A 17,790-nucleotide genomic window follows, 5' to 3' on the forward strand; every position below is an offset into this window, starting at 1 on the left:
ATTTAACTTTTGCAAGTATGAATGCGTATTTTCGGTATTATAAGCAGTGTATTCTTAACCCAAAGTTCAGTCTTTCACGTTAGGCTGAGGCATCTCGTTATACTTATGAATATTCGGTTATAACCTACGACTACGAGGAGGTGGCGGTACAGCTCTCCTTGTATCACAGTTTACAATCTCTAGATCGAGATTCGAGACAAGGAGGTTGGTGGTTGTACCATTAACGTAATTACAAACAAGTTAGGTCACGGCTGCCGGAATCTCGCGGCAACAATCGCGAAGGAAAAGCTAGTATAGGCAAGGACTGATTTTGGCCATGGTTTATACCAAAAGGAATCGTCTAGTATCCAACCGCAGCCTAAAATTCACGCGCGTCAACCTTTGGGAAATAACAGACCTCCGTGTCCTCGGCATTTCGATCAAGACTTCACGCTGTATACATCAGTCATCATTATGTTTGGCAGTATTTGTTCAACAGTCCTTATCCAACGAACATCGCTAGTATCGCGGGCCCTGGGTGGTGGTGGTGGTGGTGGTGGTGGTGGTGGTGGATCGAGGCAGCCTGGGGTGGAACAGGGTGGCACGGAAACCGTCAATATCGCCATACACCCATGGAGGGATGTCGGGGTTCTTGGTAGGCGAGAAACAACAGAATGAACATAGCGCTGGTATCTCCATAATAAGCCGAATGACTTGCACTACCATGTTGGAACACATTAGTGGTATTTGCATTTAATTGTCGGTTGTTTGTTTGACGCGTATATACGGGGGCCCGGTTATATGGATGTAAGCAGGGACGAGAAGTAAAAGACATTATTTTACTTTTCGTTGGGACCAAACGGTCACACCATATGTCATTCCTGCTCTAATAATCTTTATTTATAGCGATTATTTCTACGCCATTTTTCCTTTTTTCATTTTCATTTTCACTATTTCACATTCATTTCGTCCTCTTACTTGCTGATTCTTTGCAACGGGTTCAACACATCGTCACTCACTGTTAAAACCTGATGTGGATAGATTTAATTGAGGAAGTTTATAGCCGGTTTCGGTAGACGGATCGAACCCAAGTCTAATTACTCAGTTTGCCGTCTGAGCTCAAGAGAGCTGGCTAAAAAAAAGGATCGTGCAGGCAGACAGACTGTACGAATGATCAAAAGTAATCGATTATTTTTTCCCGATTAATAGACCGACTTGATTGTTTTTTCACATACAGTCCATTTTTCTTTTTTACTCCCATGCACAATGCAGTACAATAACTATTTATGTGATTAAAGTATAAATTATTATCATTGTCTTACTTACTAAGTACCTATTTCATGTTATGAGTAAAAGATAAATGAATATATTTTCACCTGAAATTGTAAAATATTTTCAATGAAACTATAAATAATCAAAATACTTTTCCGCTGTCAAGACTATATACGGAAATTTTCGTTTCATATGCACCGTTTCAAAAAGAGTAGGAAATAATCGATCGATTAACTTTGACCGATTCAATCGAGTCGTGTTCGATTATTTTTTTGGACTCGATTAATCGATGCATCGATTATTTTTATTTCAGTGACCATCGCTGAGCTGGAACCTGAGCTGTAAGGATGGGATCAAACCTGATTTTCTATAAAGATTTCGCTTGTTGTTGTCTTCTCTTTTTTTAAAAGTAACCTCCGCGAATCGAACGCGACTCTTTCTCTAGTTCATTGGAATTCATCTCGCGAACCGGCGGGTCAGTCTATCGGCGTTTCTCCGCTCGCTACCCTTCGCACAGAAGACTTTATACACTGATGATACAATGATCTATCATATCACAATTTAGAATCAAAAGAAACACCGGCAATATGCGGCACCGTGGCGGCGAAAGGAGCGACGAGGGGAGGAATTCAGACGAGAGGTAAGGAGAGGAGTGGAGAGCGGCGGGGAGGGGAGGGAGGAAGGGATGGATCCCACCTCCTCACAAGCCTCCTTTGCTCACACCGATCGATGCTTTCGCAGGTCAGCTTCAAAGCGCCGCTGACCCCCGCTAGTCATTTAGATACAGATCATTCTCAAGAGAAGGGAACCACCGCGAGAACGGCCGCTGTGAAGATCGAAGAAGACCGCCATATGCTATTCTTGACTATGGGGTTCTGTGTTTCGGTGTATTTATTTACAGTTGATTCTCGCCATATCAATTTCGTGAAAACACTGACGATAATGTTTTCCACTCCGTATCTGATGAGCGAATTTCCAGTGTTTTCCAACGTTTGAATTCATTGAGTAAATGCAGGTTTGATCGAAAACTCAGGCTATCACCGCGGATACTCATGCAATTTTTAAACTTTGTAAACTAACTGAGGTTATGCTTTTGGGTAGCTTATCTAGTAGTAAATTTACCTCTTAACAATTTATTACTCCTCCTTGACACTTGCTATAACTTGAGTTAACGATCAAACTTGATCGATGTGATTCGAAAGAGGATTTGACAGTCATTTCGAATTGTGTGAGAAAACAATATAATTTCATTGAATTTTCAATTGCATTAAATACTAACGTATAATATATGGCTGCAAATAGGTTTGACATTGAATGAAAGAGATTTCAATTGGTAATCATCGATACACAAGCTGTGTGCTATAGATCACAAAAATCTTAGAAATCGCTTGAAATCGTCAGTGAATCGAAGCGGAATGGTTTTTTTTTTCATGGCAAAGACCCGAGGCGATATCGATAGCAACGCTAACCAGTTGTTCGAGAAGTCTCAGCGCCGTTTCGAATCATTATAGTATACCTTCGAAACTCAATCCCGCCTGTTCGTCCCTCAGGAGATAGAGGCGAGTATTCGAAGCTGAGAACTCGCGCAGCGGAGGGTCGGTTACATTATAGCCTACGCACGTAGCCACGTACCCTGAGCATGCCTGTAGCTCAAACAGCCTGGATCAGAAACTGGCGAGAGGTGGAGAGGGGCCTAACCGAATCCGCTGCCGCCCCCCTCCGTGCCGCTCCACCCCCGCCTTTCAGACACCCTCCGAGCGACCAATCCCAAGCAAAGTTTGTTACACAACTCGCTGGGAACTTCGGAAAATGGCCTGCCGCAACAACCAACCTCTTCTTGCTAGCTTTTTTTTTTTTTTTTTTTCTTTTTTTACTTGGGATTCTATTCAGAATTTTATACGAACGGATATCTTGTTTTTTGGATTTGTTTTGCAGAATCTATTATTCGGATATAGAGAATTTGATAGTGTAATATAACGTTTTGATTGTGGGAAATTTGTGTCCACGCAATTTATTCCCAAAATCTTTCACCCGAATATTGATAATTAAAATGTAGTAAAAGTTTAAGGCTTGTTTCAGTGAATAATTTTCTCGGTTTTTCAGCCGGAAGGATTTATTGAACGAGACTACCATACAGCGCAATTTTATTCTCTGCGATAACCTGGTCACTCTAGAGTTATTTTCGTTCGAAGGAATGGCGAGCATTATCGAAGCTCTATTTAATTTCTAACTAACATTAGGATCGCGTTATTATTTCTACCTCTGCTATGGCTTGTAATAACGATAATATTGTATTAAGTCATCCGTCATGATTAGGAGCATTTAGTTCATTGTGTTCATCCGCTTTCGCTGTAAACATAGTCGAGGTGTGTTACGTGTACGTATACGCGCACTTGGGTCTCTATGTTGGATTTAACTGCTGCGTGACTTGAGTAATTACAACTTTCCTGTGACAGAGAACTTCCCTGAACTCGGTGGGATAAGTGAGGTTCAATTTAGGCGAGCTTTGGTATCCAGGAAAAAAAACTTGGAATAATTACGCTGCTGCCATGATAATACAGAACGGTGAGCAAGTACAACAACCGAGACGGCGCGCTGAGTACCAGCGATCTTTTCTTCCTGTACACACACTTCCTTTTTTCAATTATTAAGATTCGTCCGAACATGGCGCTCGATTTACTTTCTCCTAAAATGCCGCGCGTTTATATGTATTTCGTCCAACTGTATTCGACTAAAAAAGAAAGTAATTACTGAAAGGACCGACTGCGTGGCTACAGGTGATGCCACTTGAGAAATAATGCCCTTTGTATGATTGATCCCACGACGTCTCAAATAAAATAAGAACCAAATTATTTATACAACCACATATACTTTTATAATACTTTATAAACTAAATTAGTTTCATATACTTTATAAACTAAAGAACGGAGTATTGCATCAGCTTATAGCTTTCCGAATACTTGGGTACCTGCTATGGTCCCCGGTTTATTTAGATCCTGAAAAGCGAACAACAAGGCGATAGAGAAAAAGTCGTCATTGAGGCGTCGAGTTACGTAATTCTTCAACCTATTAGGCGCTATAAATTTGCTCCATTATTCGTGCGGTCATATTACGCCAGTCAATTCTCTGCGGTAATTGTAACAAGTGTCTACGTTATATAAACTTTTCTCATTTATGATCTTTGGTGTTATGTGAATTCGATTGCGCGTCGTGCCTGAGAAATCGCTCACGCTCGGTTGAAATACCAGAATCACATGAGGATCGATGCAGCTGTAGTTTTCGCAGTTTTCGCAGACTTTTGTTTAACCTCGTGCAGATGCTTTCATTGCCACTAATTTGTGCACTGACAAGATGTTGATTAATTAGAGTCTTGATGGAACCGCTAGACGGCGATTACCTCACGTCACAAACTGATATTATTAACGTTGAAAACGTGGAATGTCACACACCGAGTCCACTAACGTCTGAAGGTATAAAAACACAATCCCCAACCTCAAATAGCCTAGACATGTTGCAGTTCGATACTTACCTTTTAACGTTAACATTTTAGTATTTTTTACAATTTCACTCTACGTAAACAGATTGAAATATAATTTTAATTACCTACGTTTGTGACTTTTATACGTATAACAAAAGACACATTAAGAAAAGTTTGATCGCAATCCCAACAAATTGTCGAAATCAATTAAAATCAAACAAACTGTACCTGTTCTTCTCCGTCCAAAGACGAAAAATCATCATCATCATGTACTAAAGTAAGTTTTTCCGCTAATTTAGGAAGCAATTGCAGCATCTCATCCGCCAAAGTCGTCGAAACTGCAGAAATTTCGATAAAGGAACGCAACGATGTGATGTTTAGACTTATGGGTCATTTTATTACAGGTAAAATTTTCAATGTCAGAAACTACTTCAAGAATCTCATTCTGTACTATCGTTAGCTTTGCGTATTGCATTTTTCGAGGTCAAAGTTAACGAAAATGGAGTAATCTTGACGAATGCTGATCAAAAATGGATAGGTTACGAACGATAAAAGAAATGGTAGGTTTAGGATCGTCCTAGAAAAAAAACTTAAACAGAGCGTACTAACGAAAGAGACAAAGAAAAAGAAAGAAGAGGGTAAATCCTTCCTCTTCAACGTTTTTCCTAGATTCTACCGAACCCGAAGAGGGCTCGGACAGTAACACGGACGACACCACCGAAAGTTCACCAGCGGCGTTAAAACAACGCCTTCACGATTTGCCACCTTCTATTGAAGCGGTGAAGTTGGCCGATCGTGTGGCAGCCTTGAACCGACGCATTCGGAAGGAACGTGACTTGTATCTGCACCTCCAGGGTCTCACCAATCGAATCGAGGAAAAGGACGAGGCTGAACTGAGCACCACTGATTCTGCAAAAACATTGAATTCCGTATCAAAAAGCCATTATCAAACGCGAATTGGCGATGCCCGTGCCAGACGAAGGGAGCGATTGAAATTCAGCACGCCGCCGATGTCCTGCGAACTCCATTCTCCGAGCTTGTCTTCGCCCGAACCTCTGACCATAACAGAGATTCGCGAAAATTTTCCCGGAAATAAAACACATTCGTCATTTAATCAAGATCATTACAGTTTCAATAGTAATTTGGAAACCGGTTCTGCGGAAAGGAACATCCTATCTAGTCCCTCGAATCTCTCGATGACCGAGAAGTTTGACATGGTAGGTGATATGATGAGCTCTAGATTTTCCGAGGAGTCTAAAATGGACAGAGAACATTGTGATGTGGTAAGTAATAATTCAAAGAAATTTCAAGCTGCAATCGATGGATCGCTTCAGCACGATGTTACGCATAATTCGAATTTTGATTTCGAAAATTCTTATTCCAAGAATCGTTTAAACAACTGCAGCCAGTCGCCGGAAGTTGATACCGATAGTATTCAGGCTACACCGTCGTCTACCGCCTCATTAGCTGGAGTGGATTATGCTTACGTAACTCTAAAGAAGCCTCCAATGAAATTTGGCGGATATAGACCTGCCTCGGGACTCATCTTTCGCAACCTTAGCTCAGACAGTGAGTCCGATGCCACATTGGATCGAATTGAACATGAAAACTTACGCAGTCAAGATATTCGACGAGGGGACAAAACTAACATGGAAGATCACGATAAACAAGAAACGAAAATACGGAAAGACATTAGTTGGGATAATTACTGTTATAATACTGATAAATCAATTGAAGTAGAATCGTTTTCTGATGAAAGAAGAGAGATTTTTCGGGGGAGGCTCCTCTCTCCTATATTGTCCGTAGACAGTAAGCTCCACATCGGAGAGACAACTTCTAGTCAAAAGCATGAGTCGCATCCGGACCTTCAAATTCAGGAAGAGACTGATTGGACGTCGGTGCCGAGACATGAAAGGAAACAAAATGTGTTGGCGGACAGACTAGAGAGTCATGCTGACAACGATCAGTCGGAAGAAGATGGCCCAACGGAGTTATTCGAAAACGCAAAGGACACTCAAGATGGGAAGAACTCCACGAATCGTACAAGTAGTGAGAACTTACTCAAATCCAAACTTCAAACTGACGTTTGCCTTTCCAAGGAGAATACCAGGACCAACGTTTTGTCTTTCCCTTTAAACCAGCCATCAACTCAAGCAGTATTAGCTAGTTCGTGTGGAGATGGAAGAAGCTTGGTATTTTCCGACAATGATACCGGTCGAGAAGCAAAAAAAAATTCAAATTCAGATGTGTGTGCTACTTCAAACCGGCAACCCAACTCTCTTCCAAATTCCGTGAGATTTTTTCCAAAAAGCATAGACGGTAGTAACAAAATCCAAAATCATGGTCAGATTTATAGTGAGCAACCCTTGTCTCCGGTCCAAAGATCCGTTACGATTGTAAAATCTGCAAAAGTGAGAAATTGTGATTCTTCAGATGACAATAATGTATGTCCAAGTATTCCACCGTTAGAAATTGAATCGCACGAAGAGTCGCGGTCTCAATCTCCACCCTCTGAACGTATAGAAGAAATACCCAGACCATCGCTAGACGTGAATGCTCTGATTGAAGCGCTGTCCGACGTTTCTTTAAATCGTGAGAACTCGACCAATCGGTCCATGGCGCATGAAAAGTCTCCTCTAGGATTCTACAGCAGGTTTTCTGGATCTTCGTGCCCAAGATCATCAGAGTATACGCCAGCTGCAGGGGGCAGTAGACAGTCTCTCACTTCACTGGAAGTGAGTGAAGCACAGAGCCTCAAAACTTCCAGAATAGAGTCACCGGCACCACGTCAAACCATACCGCTGCTAAAATCCAACGAACGCAGTGCCAAGTTGATGTTAAGAACATCAGAAGGTTCCGATAACTTGTCTATACCAAACTCGCATTTGAAGCATCTGCCAAAAGTTGGTTCAGTGCCACTTGCTGATCGACCCTTAGAAGTTGACCTGACTCGGACCAGTAGTTTCATACCGGTTGTCGCCAAAGTTAATAAAACAAACCTGGTATGTACGAAAAATGCAATCAAGGACAAGTCAATTGGTAAAACAATATCACCAAGGAAGTATCTAAACACAAACATTGGTACTGAGATTGCAAAGCCACTGAGTTCACGAACGACTGTCTCACAGTCGTCAGAAGATTCGCGAAAAAGCTTCCGTTCCTTAAAATCAGTTTCAATTGCGTCTAAAGTACATGAGAAAAAAATTGATAGTTTGCGATTGAAGAGGGATAGTACTAGTCCACTACCACCATTGTCTGGTCGTCGGGTTCTAGAACCTTTGACCAGGATCCCCAAAGTTCAACACGATTTACCGACTGATGGAAACACAAAGTCTAACCGCCGTAGGAAAACTGCGAATGATTTGGTCGAGATTATTAGAGCTCATCCCAAAACTGTTACTGAGAAACCGGTAACTAAAATACCGAATAAAAACTCTTCTCGAAAAAGTCCAATGTCACGGAAGGAAAGAACTGAAGTGCATAATTCGCGGTTCAATCAGTGCCTCCAAAACTCCATTGCTGAGACAGGAAATTCTTTAAACACTTCCGTTGAGAGTTTGGTAATGCAGAACGAAGCTTCGAATGGTACAAAATTGCTACGAAATCGATCGGTGGAACGTACTTTTAGGAATCAAAACTATTCTAGTAATTCGAATAGGGAACCGTTCGACATTTCAGACAACACGTTGTATCTTCTATCGGGGAAATCAAGGAATGTTCGACATTGTCCAGAACCTATCATTGGATTTACAAAATCACCAAGCCGTTCCGAGAGGCTGAGCTCAATGAGTTCAGGTAACTACGAGGAAAATACAAGTTGGTCACCTCTTTCCAGAGGAGATGATTCCTCGCGTGATTTTGGCCCGGACGTGACTGATACGCCAGATGATGAACAACACTTAGCCCACGTAGATAGCAATAACATGTCAGAAGTTACGAATTCTGGAGCCCAAAATATTTTATTTAATCATACAGCTTATTCCGACACACAAAATATCGCGAAACCGTTCGGAAATTGTATTCGCTTGGATGATCTTCAAGATGGAAGAGAGGTTATTATAGCATGTCATGACACAAGCTACCAAGGAGAATATTCCAACGAAAAAGAGTTATTTATGCGTCTACCAAATGAGATAAGCGCATCTTTAACAAGGCACACTTCATTCGATACTCAAGTAGCCGAGAATTTACATTCAAATCATGAAATGCCAAGCACGATTGAAGACCTAAGAAAAAACATTGAAGAAAACAATGACAAGTGGATCAAAGGTTTGAAAAATGATGACGACTTTGAAAATGGCTTCAAGGTACGTTTAGACCCTTCAGCAGACGATGCCTTGACGGACTCCCTTCCAGAGAGTTCTGATTTTGCAAAAGTTTCATCTAATCGTTCTTCAACTTTTGAAAATGCTTCGAAACTTTCGCATGAGATTCATTTCGTTAATATTAACAACGTCAGCGTATTGCCAGCACGTGAAAATGCCAAAGTTATAGAGGACTCTTGTGACGAAACTACTTGCGTGTCTGAGAAAATTCATTATGGCTTGTCTAAGTATCCTGAGTCAGTACGTGAGAGTATGCGGCATGAATCGGGATACAGCTGTGAGTTGAGTCAACCGAACTCCCAAAGATCATCCCTAATGCACTCTAGTCCCACTTCTTACCAAAGTACACCTCGCAGCATTGCAAAACCCAAGAATTCCATCACCGTGTCCATATTTAATGAAACACTTTACCAAACGACTGCTGAACAGTATTCATCCCCTCAGAGTGCAATTGAAGCAGCCACCTACAACGGCCAGACTGTAGAAAATTCTGCGAAACAAGCTGACTTAAGGCAATGGTATGACCACGAAGTTTCAAGTACTATGAAAAAAATGACCACACTGGAATGCAGTCCCTCAAGCATTGATGCGAAGTGTATACCGAATGACAATGTCGCCGTCGAAGCTATTCCCCCGAACACTGGGCAAATCAAAAACTGTACAGCCGAGTTTATTCCGAACTTACAATGTAATGTCATCAATAGTCACGACAACCAGCTTCTGTGTAAAGAACATCAGCGTCCGGCAAAAGGGTCTATAAGTCGGCTGAGATATTCACAGTCGACAAGATGTAGCAATAAGAGCCCTGATGTTTGTGAGAGAAAAGCTTCACCGAGTAGTACTTTGACTGCAAAGTCTGAGTTTATACCGCAGCATCATCAAGATGTAACGCCGTCTTCGCCCGTACCCATCAGGTCTTTCTTGTCAATGCCTAAGCTAAATTTGACAGGAGAGTCAAGGTGGGATGTAGGCGTTGTTAACGGTGCAAACAATGTGAAAAAAAGTCAGGACCGTTTCCCCTTCACTATATCCGAAAGCGCGAGCCGGAAAACGTCAAAGTTCAAGGTTGTTGCGGACATGAGTATAGATCAGCTGATACAAAAGCAGAGTGCCTCTCTCGAGCGCAATGTTGCAATACTAACGCAACAAACGACCTTGGGAAAGTTTGGAGAAAGAATAAAGGAGCTAACTAATACCGAGCAGAAACTCGAACCTGGTCAACGAAGTCCAGGGCGTCATCTAACGCCATTTCCTGAGGAGAAAAGAAGAACTTCCAACGATTCACTGCACAATTGGAACGCTGAGATACCTTTCGATGGCGTAAACTACATATCCTATCGTTGCCGAGAGGAGCCACGAACTTTGCTGCCAACAGTGAAAGGAATCGTGCGAAAATTTTCAGCAAAACTAGGCCATACCAAAACGAAGCAAGATCGAAATTCGGATGACACAAAGGTGAAAATCTTGTACAGAAACAAAAAGTGCCGATATGAATCTGGCGAGGGAAGCTCAAGCGCAGCTTCTTTGTATCAGTCTCAGATTTTCACCAACAAGTCGAGTCCCGGCTTGGTTCCGGATAGTATGGATGATTCCAGGGCGTCAAGTGGAAGAACAGTCAAGCCCGAGAAGAACAAGGCATGCACGAGCTTATCCATGCAACCTACGCCCAGGAAAGGTTGCGATCAGAACGATTTGTGGATCCAGGAGTTTGACTCCGACGTAGAATTTGACGGTCGGATCTCTCCGCTCGCCTGCCGCCTTGATCCAACAAGGACAGCGTTGCCACCTTGTAATTCTCCCGTGGATGATCGATATTCGATGTTTCTCGCCAGATGTAACGTCACACAAACGGTTAACCAGGCTGGCAACGATCGGGAGAAAATAGGCTCCATCTTCGACTGTCGCGAGGGTGGGGACACTTGTGGAAGGCCAGATTACGTCCGAATGCAAAAGATTACGTCAATATTTCCCAATACTTTTGCAAACTCTTACGACGATGAATCCAACGAGTTCAGAATTACGGATAGAGATGATAATTTTGAAGATTCCACAGGTCAAAACGGCTGCTGCTGCATAAGAATTTGCCACTTCTTCACTAAGTCCTCGAAACACAGTGCGAAACCACGTCGGCGAATCGTAAGGTTCTGGAATAAAAAGTGAATTCTTGGAACTGATTTGGTCGAAGCCATTTGCCGTACGAAATAAGCCATGATGATGTATCAGAAATATTTGTGTACAGAAATCTCAGATCTACGTGACGAACTAAAAAACTGAAGAAATACGAGATTCTATAATGATTTCAAAAGAAAATATTCACCCGCCTCAGGCAAGCTGAAAAAAAATGGCAACTCAAGTAATATGCGATACATTCATTGGTTTTAATACAATGATGACTAAGATGAGTAATCTACAGGAAGGAGATTGTTTGATACACAGTTATTAATGGTTCACGATTTTGTTCTTTTATTTCTATAATTATTACTTGTTGATCGTTCGTACATTAGTCTCTCGTTGTTAATACATTTTAACTTTGTCCGTTCGCGTAAATTTATATGTACGATTAAGAATGATTTTTGTTAATTATCGGTTATCGCCTTAATAAAACGTTCTTTTTTATTACATTTTAACTTATCAATTATTATTATAGAAAAAATAAGTCTTTAAATAATCACATAAGAGTTTTCGAGTGTTCGGGGATTGGAAGGAGGGTAAGGGGCGGGGGGGTAGGGGGGCGAATATAGCCGTTTCAATGCAAGACTGCTGGCTCAAAGTTTCACACAACCGATTAAGCAATTCACAATTCACATGATTTTCTCTTTTCAAATTCACTTTAATATTCAGCTAAAAATAAGAGTGCGTTACGTTTGGCCCAAGTATTCGAGGACCAAGACACGATTTCGGTTATTCCTCGATTAATCGGAACTTTTAAGTTCATTCCCAAAATACGTGAACCGGGCAAAAAGTGGAAACAAACAAGATTTATTAATCGTTGTATGAGATCCAGAACTTTACTAAAAAAAACAAGGAGGAACTTTCAACTTTTGCAAACCTATACGCGGCTATAACAATGATTCCGTGATCAGAAGGTTGGTTATTTCTCTTTTTCTTTTACAGCACCCACATACATATAATTCTACGACCACCTAATACGTTTAATGCCTTCATTTTTCTATATCACATTGAATTACCGTCACTTAAATAATTGGCAACTCTTTTATTATATCGTCGGCAGCTAGAAAAATATAGTATTTGCTTGCCTATCTACGAAACTAAAATGGATAACGGCATAATTTGTAACGCGACTTGATCGTTTTTATACGGGGGTCAAAGAGTAAGAACGGGATGAAACGGTGAAGAGGCATACAATCTACAAGTTTAGTTATTTTAAGTTCGACGACGCTTCTGGCAAAGCGATGAAATAATTTATGTTTCTTTTCAGTGTGAAACGAACAACACAACTAATATTACAATCTATTTACTATTCCCACTACTTCTATTTCAAATGATCCATTTCACCTAGGTACCACTTGAAAATAAAAAGGCCTGAGCAGTTTTGCTTCGCATCGTTGTCAAGTACGATGAGATAAGGACGATGACCAGATCTTGGTCGAGAATTAGGGTGAGGGTAAGGATAAGGTCGAAGGTGAGGCCGAGGGAAACAACGTCACAAAGGAGGTGGGATCGAGAATTCTTTCCGCACGTAGAACAGAATGTAAGGCTTGCATTTAGCAACAGCTTCCGCACTCGTTGGCCTCACAGAACTGTCGTTGAAATGGAACCACTGTCCGTCATGGACGGCAAACGCTGTGTAGTGTCCTGTGCCGGCGCTGAAACACAGTGCAATATTCTGAAATTGTCCTAAAAAGTAGTGCTGAAGAAATTCTTAATATTACTTAATACACGGGAATAGTTGTCGTGCCAAATGGCTAGAAATAACAAACTGAAAGTGTGTTACAATAATTTGGAATTTATCCACCAATCCTTGCAGGCGTAAAAGATATTTATAAAGGATTACTTTAAAGATTTAATTTCAGTCTTGATCTTCATTACTTAGCAAGAATCATTATAACAAGAAAATGCTCATATAATACTCAATGTCCATCGTTGATGGACCATGAAAAAACTTTGAAATAAATTAGCAATTTATAATCACATATCGTAAATGACACTAAAATTTGGAATATTTATAATCACTTACCCTGAACCATGGTGCACTATGACGGCAGCCAAGTCGTAAAGATGACTACCTTGAGCGCTCACTCTCGTTCCAGAGACACCACGAACAATGAACTCAGACATATCTAAAGACTCCATCGGAAATTCTACTTGAGTATCGAGCTTCGAACGTTGAGAATTACACCATCTGAATCGTTTGATGTGAAGGCACAGCACCTGCACATTGAAAATAAAAAGTGGTACTCATTTTAGATACAGATTCTTCAATGATCAATCAATTATTTAATAAAGTGGAATAAGGTGATTCACAAATTTACACGGGTTTAAATTGATTGTGGATTTATATTCTGATAAGGTAACCGGTTCAAATACCTCTGAAATAACATTTGAAACAAGAAATTTCAAAATGTTTAATATCTTTTCAAATGTTTGTCAATTCAAGCCACAAAATTTATATAAATTAGGATGAATAATGCGTTTTCTTCTGCAGTATTTGAGTCAAACTGCGGTAAAAGTTGATTAATAGCATAGTGACTAACGTTGGGCAGCCTGTGGACCCAGAACCTTTTGGTGGATCGCTGTTTTCCCATACAGTTGTCACAGAAATAGAGTTCGCTGTCCGCTAGCTCTTCGACTTTGAAAAATCTGGCGAGGCTGTACGTAAGAGAGCACGTCTCTTCTTGTTCCTTCGTTCGCCTGTGAAATCTGTCCGGTATGTCCAGGGAAAGATCTTGGAATGGTTCGTGAGTTTTTGAATCCGTACGACAGTTCATACAGTGTACCTACATTCGAAGCACAGACTTAGAGACACAAAAAAGTTCTAAATTTTTGAAGTTGTACTGAAAACTTCATGTTCCTTAAGGATGAAGATTTTGAATTTAGTTCTCATCTATTTATAGTATACATTTCCCTGCAACAAATGAATCCGGAACAAAATGCCTACCACGCTTAAAAGTGTTCCACCAAATACTGCAGTTACTATACTTTGTTTTCCTCTAAGACCTAAAGGCTCATGCCCTAGTCGAGGCAAAAGCTGTAATAGTTCTGTGTGCAGTCGGTCCAACATGTATGTAAGAAATTCATGTGCATCCTGTTGTTGGTAGCCCCTAAAACGTGGTACCACTTTCCAAATAACCAGAAATAGGCATTCTGGCGAAATTGCCTGACCGTTCGATCCACCCAAACTTAAGCTTAGGAGAACTTTCCTTAGCTCTTCGGCCAACAAAGCGTCGCTAAGTTCTCGAGCCCTTCCTGGGGCAACGATACGCCCTCTATGCGTCTGGTTTTCATTGAAGGCGACTCCCTCCAGGCTGGGCATTTGCGTTAGATATTCACAAAAATGGCTTATGTTGTTGAAGGACTGCAATACAACGTTCATGAAACAAGTATTTCCTAAATTTCTGAGCCCTACAACTTTCTTTTCTTTGGTTGCTTTTGAGCCTTTTCTTTTTGCTACAGGTCTGTTCTCTACACTGGAACCGTCGAGCGAATGCGACCTCTTTCGCGTTCGAGGTCTCAGATTTCTCACAACAACTTCCGCCTTCCACAAAGCGTCTGAATCCGTTCCATTTTCTCGTGGTGATTTGTTCCAGGTATCCTCGCTGTCCTTGTGTCCACTTTTGTGAAAAGCATTTCTTCGTATTTTTTCTATTTGACCATTAAGTGTGTCGTTTACTACGTACTCATCACATGAGTAACTGAAACAAAACATTTTTCTATATAAAACAGTGGTCGATAAAGCATTCAAACAACATATATTTTTTGGCATTTTGTTTTTATCTTGTACCCAAAACATTTATACAATTCTCTAGCCATGACCCAATTCAGCTAATAGTTGCAAAAAAAGGTTGAATATTGAAAAACTGAGATTGTACCATCCAGCTTCAACTCAGGTCTTGCCAACTTTGAAAACTACTACTTACCAGAATACTGCTAGGTTCTCACAGTCTATGCACACACAGTGCTGAGTATTTTGCTCGTGGTGTTGGATAGCGTGGCCCCCTACGTATCTTCCGCAATGCACAGCTCCGCAGTGCAGACAGAGCCAAGCACTTTTTTCAGTGCCACACACTGCTCGTTGTTCCAAATCATGAAAGAAATAAGTATTTTCAATAACGAGAATGAGGAGAATATATAGAGCAGTATAATTTATTTTTTATACAATATTATTTATTAACATAAGCAGTAGCAGTAGCTAGGAAAGTTATTATAAACAATATTGATTAAATCATAATACATTCACATATTGATTGACATACTTCAGTGAAGCATAAACATAGTTAATTCACGAATAGGCTGAACTTAATTGAAATGGAATATATAAACTATAGTAATAGATGTACGTATAACGTTTGTCAATAAATTGTCGTTGTTTCAATAATTCATTGGCAAAATTTTAAATGATCAAAATTCAATGCTTAAGTAAAAGTTCGCGAATCATTTATAGATAAAGATTTATGAAAATAGAAAGAGATATTGGATATAGCGAAATATTTTGCATTTACTTCATTATGTATTCAGCAACACCTTAAGCTTAGCTGAAATCAATAAGTTTCCGTGCCGATATTTCTGTTAATTTTCACGGTAAGAAGAATTCTGTTTTTTCATAGTAAAATTGTATTTCACGTCCATTTACATGTATGTGAAAATGCGGGGATTGGTGAAATGAGAGTCTGGAGTTCATTTGCTCTTGCAATATATAGGGTAAATGTATATTTCGCTTTTTTTTGCATACAGAACAGATATTCTTACAAGATATGCAGTGACACGAATGACCGCAAATTTTGCGTGACTCGTTTCTCCTTTTAAAGATAACGATAATAGTTTTGAGGACTGATCGCAATAACAACCAGATGCATAATTTATAATTTTTAACGTTGCGTGAAGTATCCTAGAGACGGGAAATAAATTCCAGGAATGATTTGTCCGTTGCTTTTGCGTTGTTCCTCAAATGGAGACGGTCGTAAAAAATTCGCGATATAAAGTCACGTATTTCATTTCGCGACGCGCTTACGTGGACGACTGCGGCGGGAAATTTTGAAAACCAAGTAAGTCGGTTACATTTTGTAACGAAAATCAGTCGAGTAACGATCCACGTGATTGTTGTGTACCTTAAAGAAGGAATCGTGCATTAAATTCGAAAATTTATAAAACAGGTGAATGAACTGCTGGATCAAAATCGGGGAACGCCTTTTATTATATCTCGCGGTTACATCACGGAACGAGCTCAATGAACTCTTATCCCTTTTTAGGAAGTTTGAAATTATTTTCAAATATTATTGGATCTAAATCGTAGGACAACAGACGATCGGATTTGAGTTTTATTAATCAGTATAAAAACATCACAGTTATGTCACAACAGTTCGACAAATGAGAATATTTAAAAACGGGTCGGTTCCTCCTGGGTCCAATGACAGATCTCACGCCAGCTGATTAGCAACGCTGTGTATTGATTTTGCAATAACGGACAAAGCTCCGGTTTACCGGACGCCCGAGGGGCCGGTAAATTTTCACCTTGACAAAAACGATCGCGTAAATACTTATGCCATTATTTACCGAATATTGAACGGCAGTTCTCGGTCTACGGTTGTAAAAAACGATAGCGAAGGACAATAGTTTTGGCGTAAGCAGTGAGTGTGAATCCTACCTGCGCAGAGGAATGGCAGATCCTTTGTACAGTTCGCCTCGATGTTGGCGTCAAATCGGACGCTTTGGGCAAGGTGCGGACACTCCATTATACACGGGGTTTGTTTGTTGCCTTTCCTCGGACCTTTCCCCCTCGCTGAAAGGCCTTGCTGCGTTCAGAGATACACTGATATCTCCCAACTTTCGTCACATAGCTAGGTCCGTCGTCCGCGACCGAAATATGTGAGCTCAACGCGCAGCGGCGACGGACTGACTGGATTGGTCCACTGCCCAGCGATATTCCGCAGGCGTGCGTCTGCTTCTAATCTAGGTTAGGGTTAGGTTATGGACTTATGGCGTCTGGCGCACCGATACGCCGATATTGCGGGTCTTTCGGTCCCCTTCAATCCCCTTCAATCCGTCGGCGCCTCGGCCTCGATGCGAAAACCGTCACCCCTGACCCACACGGATCCTCCTCTTCCGAAACCTTCGCCGAAACTTTTCTACACCTCAATGCGCACGCGAACTCGAGCAGTCGAAACTCCGGGCAAGTGACTGGATTCTGACAACGCGCCTCCGGCCTCGACGGCACTCGAGCTCCTCACGCTTCGTGGAAAGGCTAATAGCAAATTGAAAGAACAGCGTTCGTTCTCGACTGCGGACTTTTTGCCTCGAATGAATACGTTACGTTTCAGCTACATTCTTTTCAACTTTGCCAAACTGCTCGAGGACGGGGATTACATGTCGATCGACTGCGAAAATTTCCTTTCATTTTCTTCGATTATCCATTTATTTTTCTGCCAGTAAATTTTCGGTTTGATCCTTTTTCTGTTTGCGATTTTTCAGGCCGGATAAGAAACTTGACAATAGCTTTGCGCACGCTAAACTGTTTTAGCAAGTTTTTTGCATAACTTTGTGGTTCGACTGTTGTTATAA

The 17,790-nt window shown here is 40.9% G+C and overlaps 1 protein-coding gene across 2 annotated transcripts; it reads right to left on the reverse strand.

Moving 5' to 3' along the window:
- Positions 1 to 11,493: 11,493 nt before the first annotated feature.
- Positions 11,494 to 17,617, reverse strand: LOC124413104 (ubiquitin carboxyl-terminal hydrolase 3-like). Of its 2 annotated transcripts, none has more exons than XM_046893467.1 (6): positions 16,877 to 17,617; positions 15,153 to 15,300; positions 14,174 to 14,927; positions 13,770 to 14,012; positions 13,253 to 13,446; positions 11,494 to 12,881 (listed from the first exon to the last, which is right to left on the reverse strand). In XM_046893467.1, the coding sequence occupies exons 1-6, from the start codon at positions 16,962 to 16,964 to the stop codon at positions 12,719 to 12,721; spliced, it is 1,590 nt and encodes a 529-aa protein (XP_046749423.1). In that variant the 5' UTR covers positions 16,965 to 17,617; the 3' UTR covers positions 11,494 to 12,718. The 2 variants fall into 2 exon arrangements, with proteins under 2 accessions (XP_046749423.1, XP_046749424.1); XM_046893468.1 differs by lacking the exon at positions 16,877 to 17,617 and adding an exon at positions 15,735 to 15,971.
- Positions 17,618 to 17,790: the final 173 nt, after the last annotated feature.

This window comes from Diprion similis, chromosome 12 (genome assembly GCF_021155765.1).
Source record: "Diprion similis isolate iyDipSimi1 chromosome 12, iyDipSimi1.1, whole genome shotgun sequence".
Taxonomy (NCBI): domain Eukaryota; kingdom Metazoa; phylum Arthropoda; class Insecta; order Hymenoptera; family Diprionidae; genus Diprion; species Diprion similis.

Bases quoted from the DNA above. Each gene is read 5' to 3' on its own strand.
- LOC124413104 (XM_046893467.1), bottom strand. From the start codon at position 16,964: ATGGAGTGTCCGCACCTTGCCCAAAGCGTCCGATTTGACGCCAACATC. The intron at 14,013-14,173 runs GTAGGCATTTTG...CTTCGAATGTAG, and splicing joins GTGGAACACTTTTAAGCGTG to GTACACTGTATGAACTGTCG. The intron at 13,447-13,769 runs GTTAGTCACTAT...TTCAATGTGCAG, and splicing joins GGGTCCACAGGCTGCCCAAC to GTGCTGTGCCTTCACATCAA.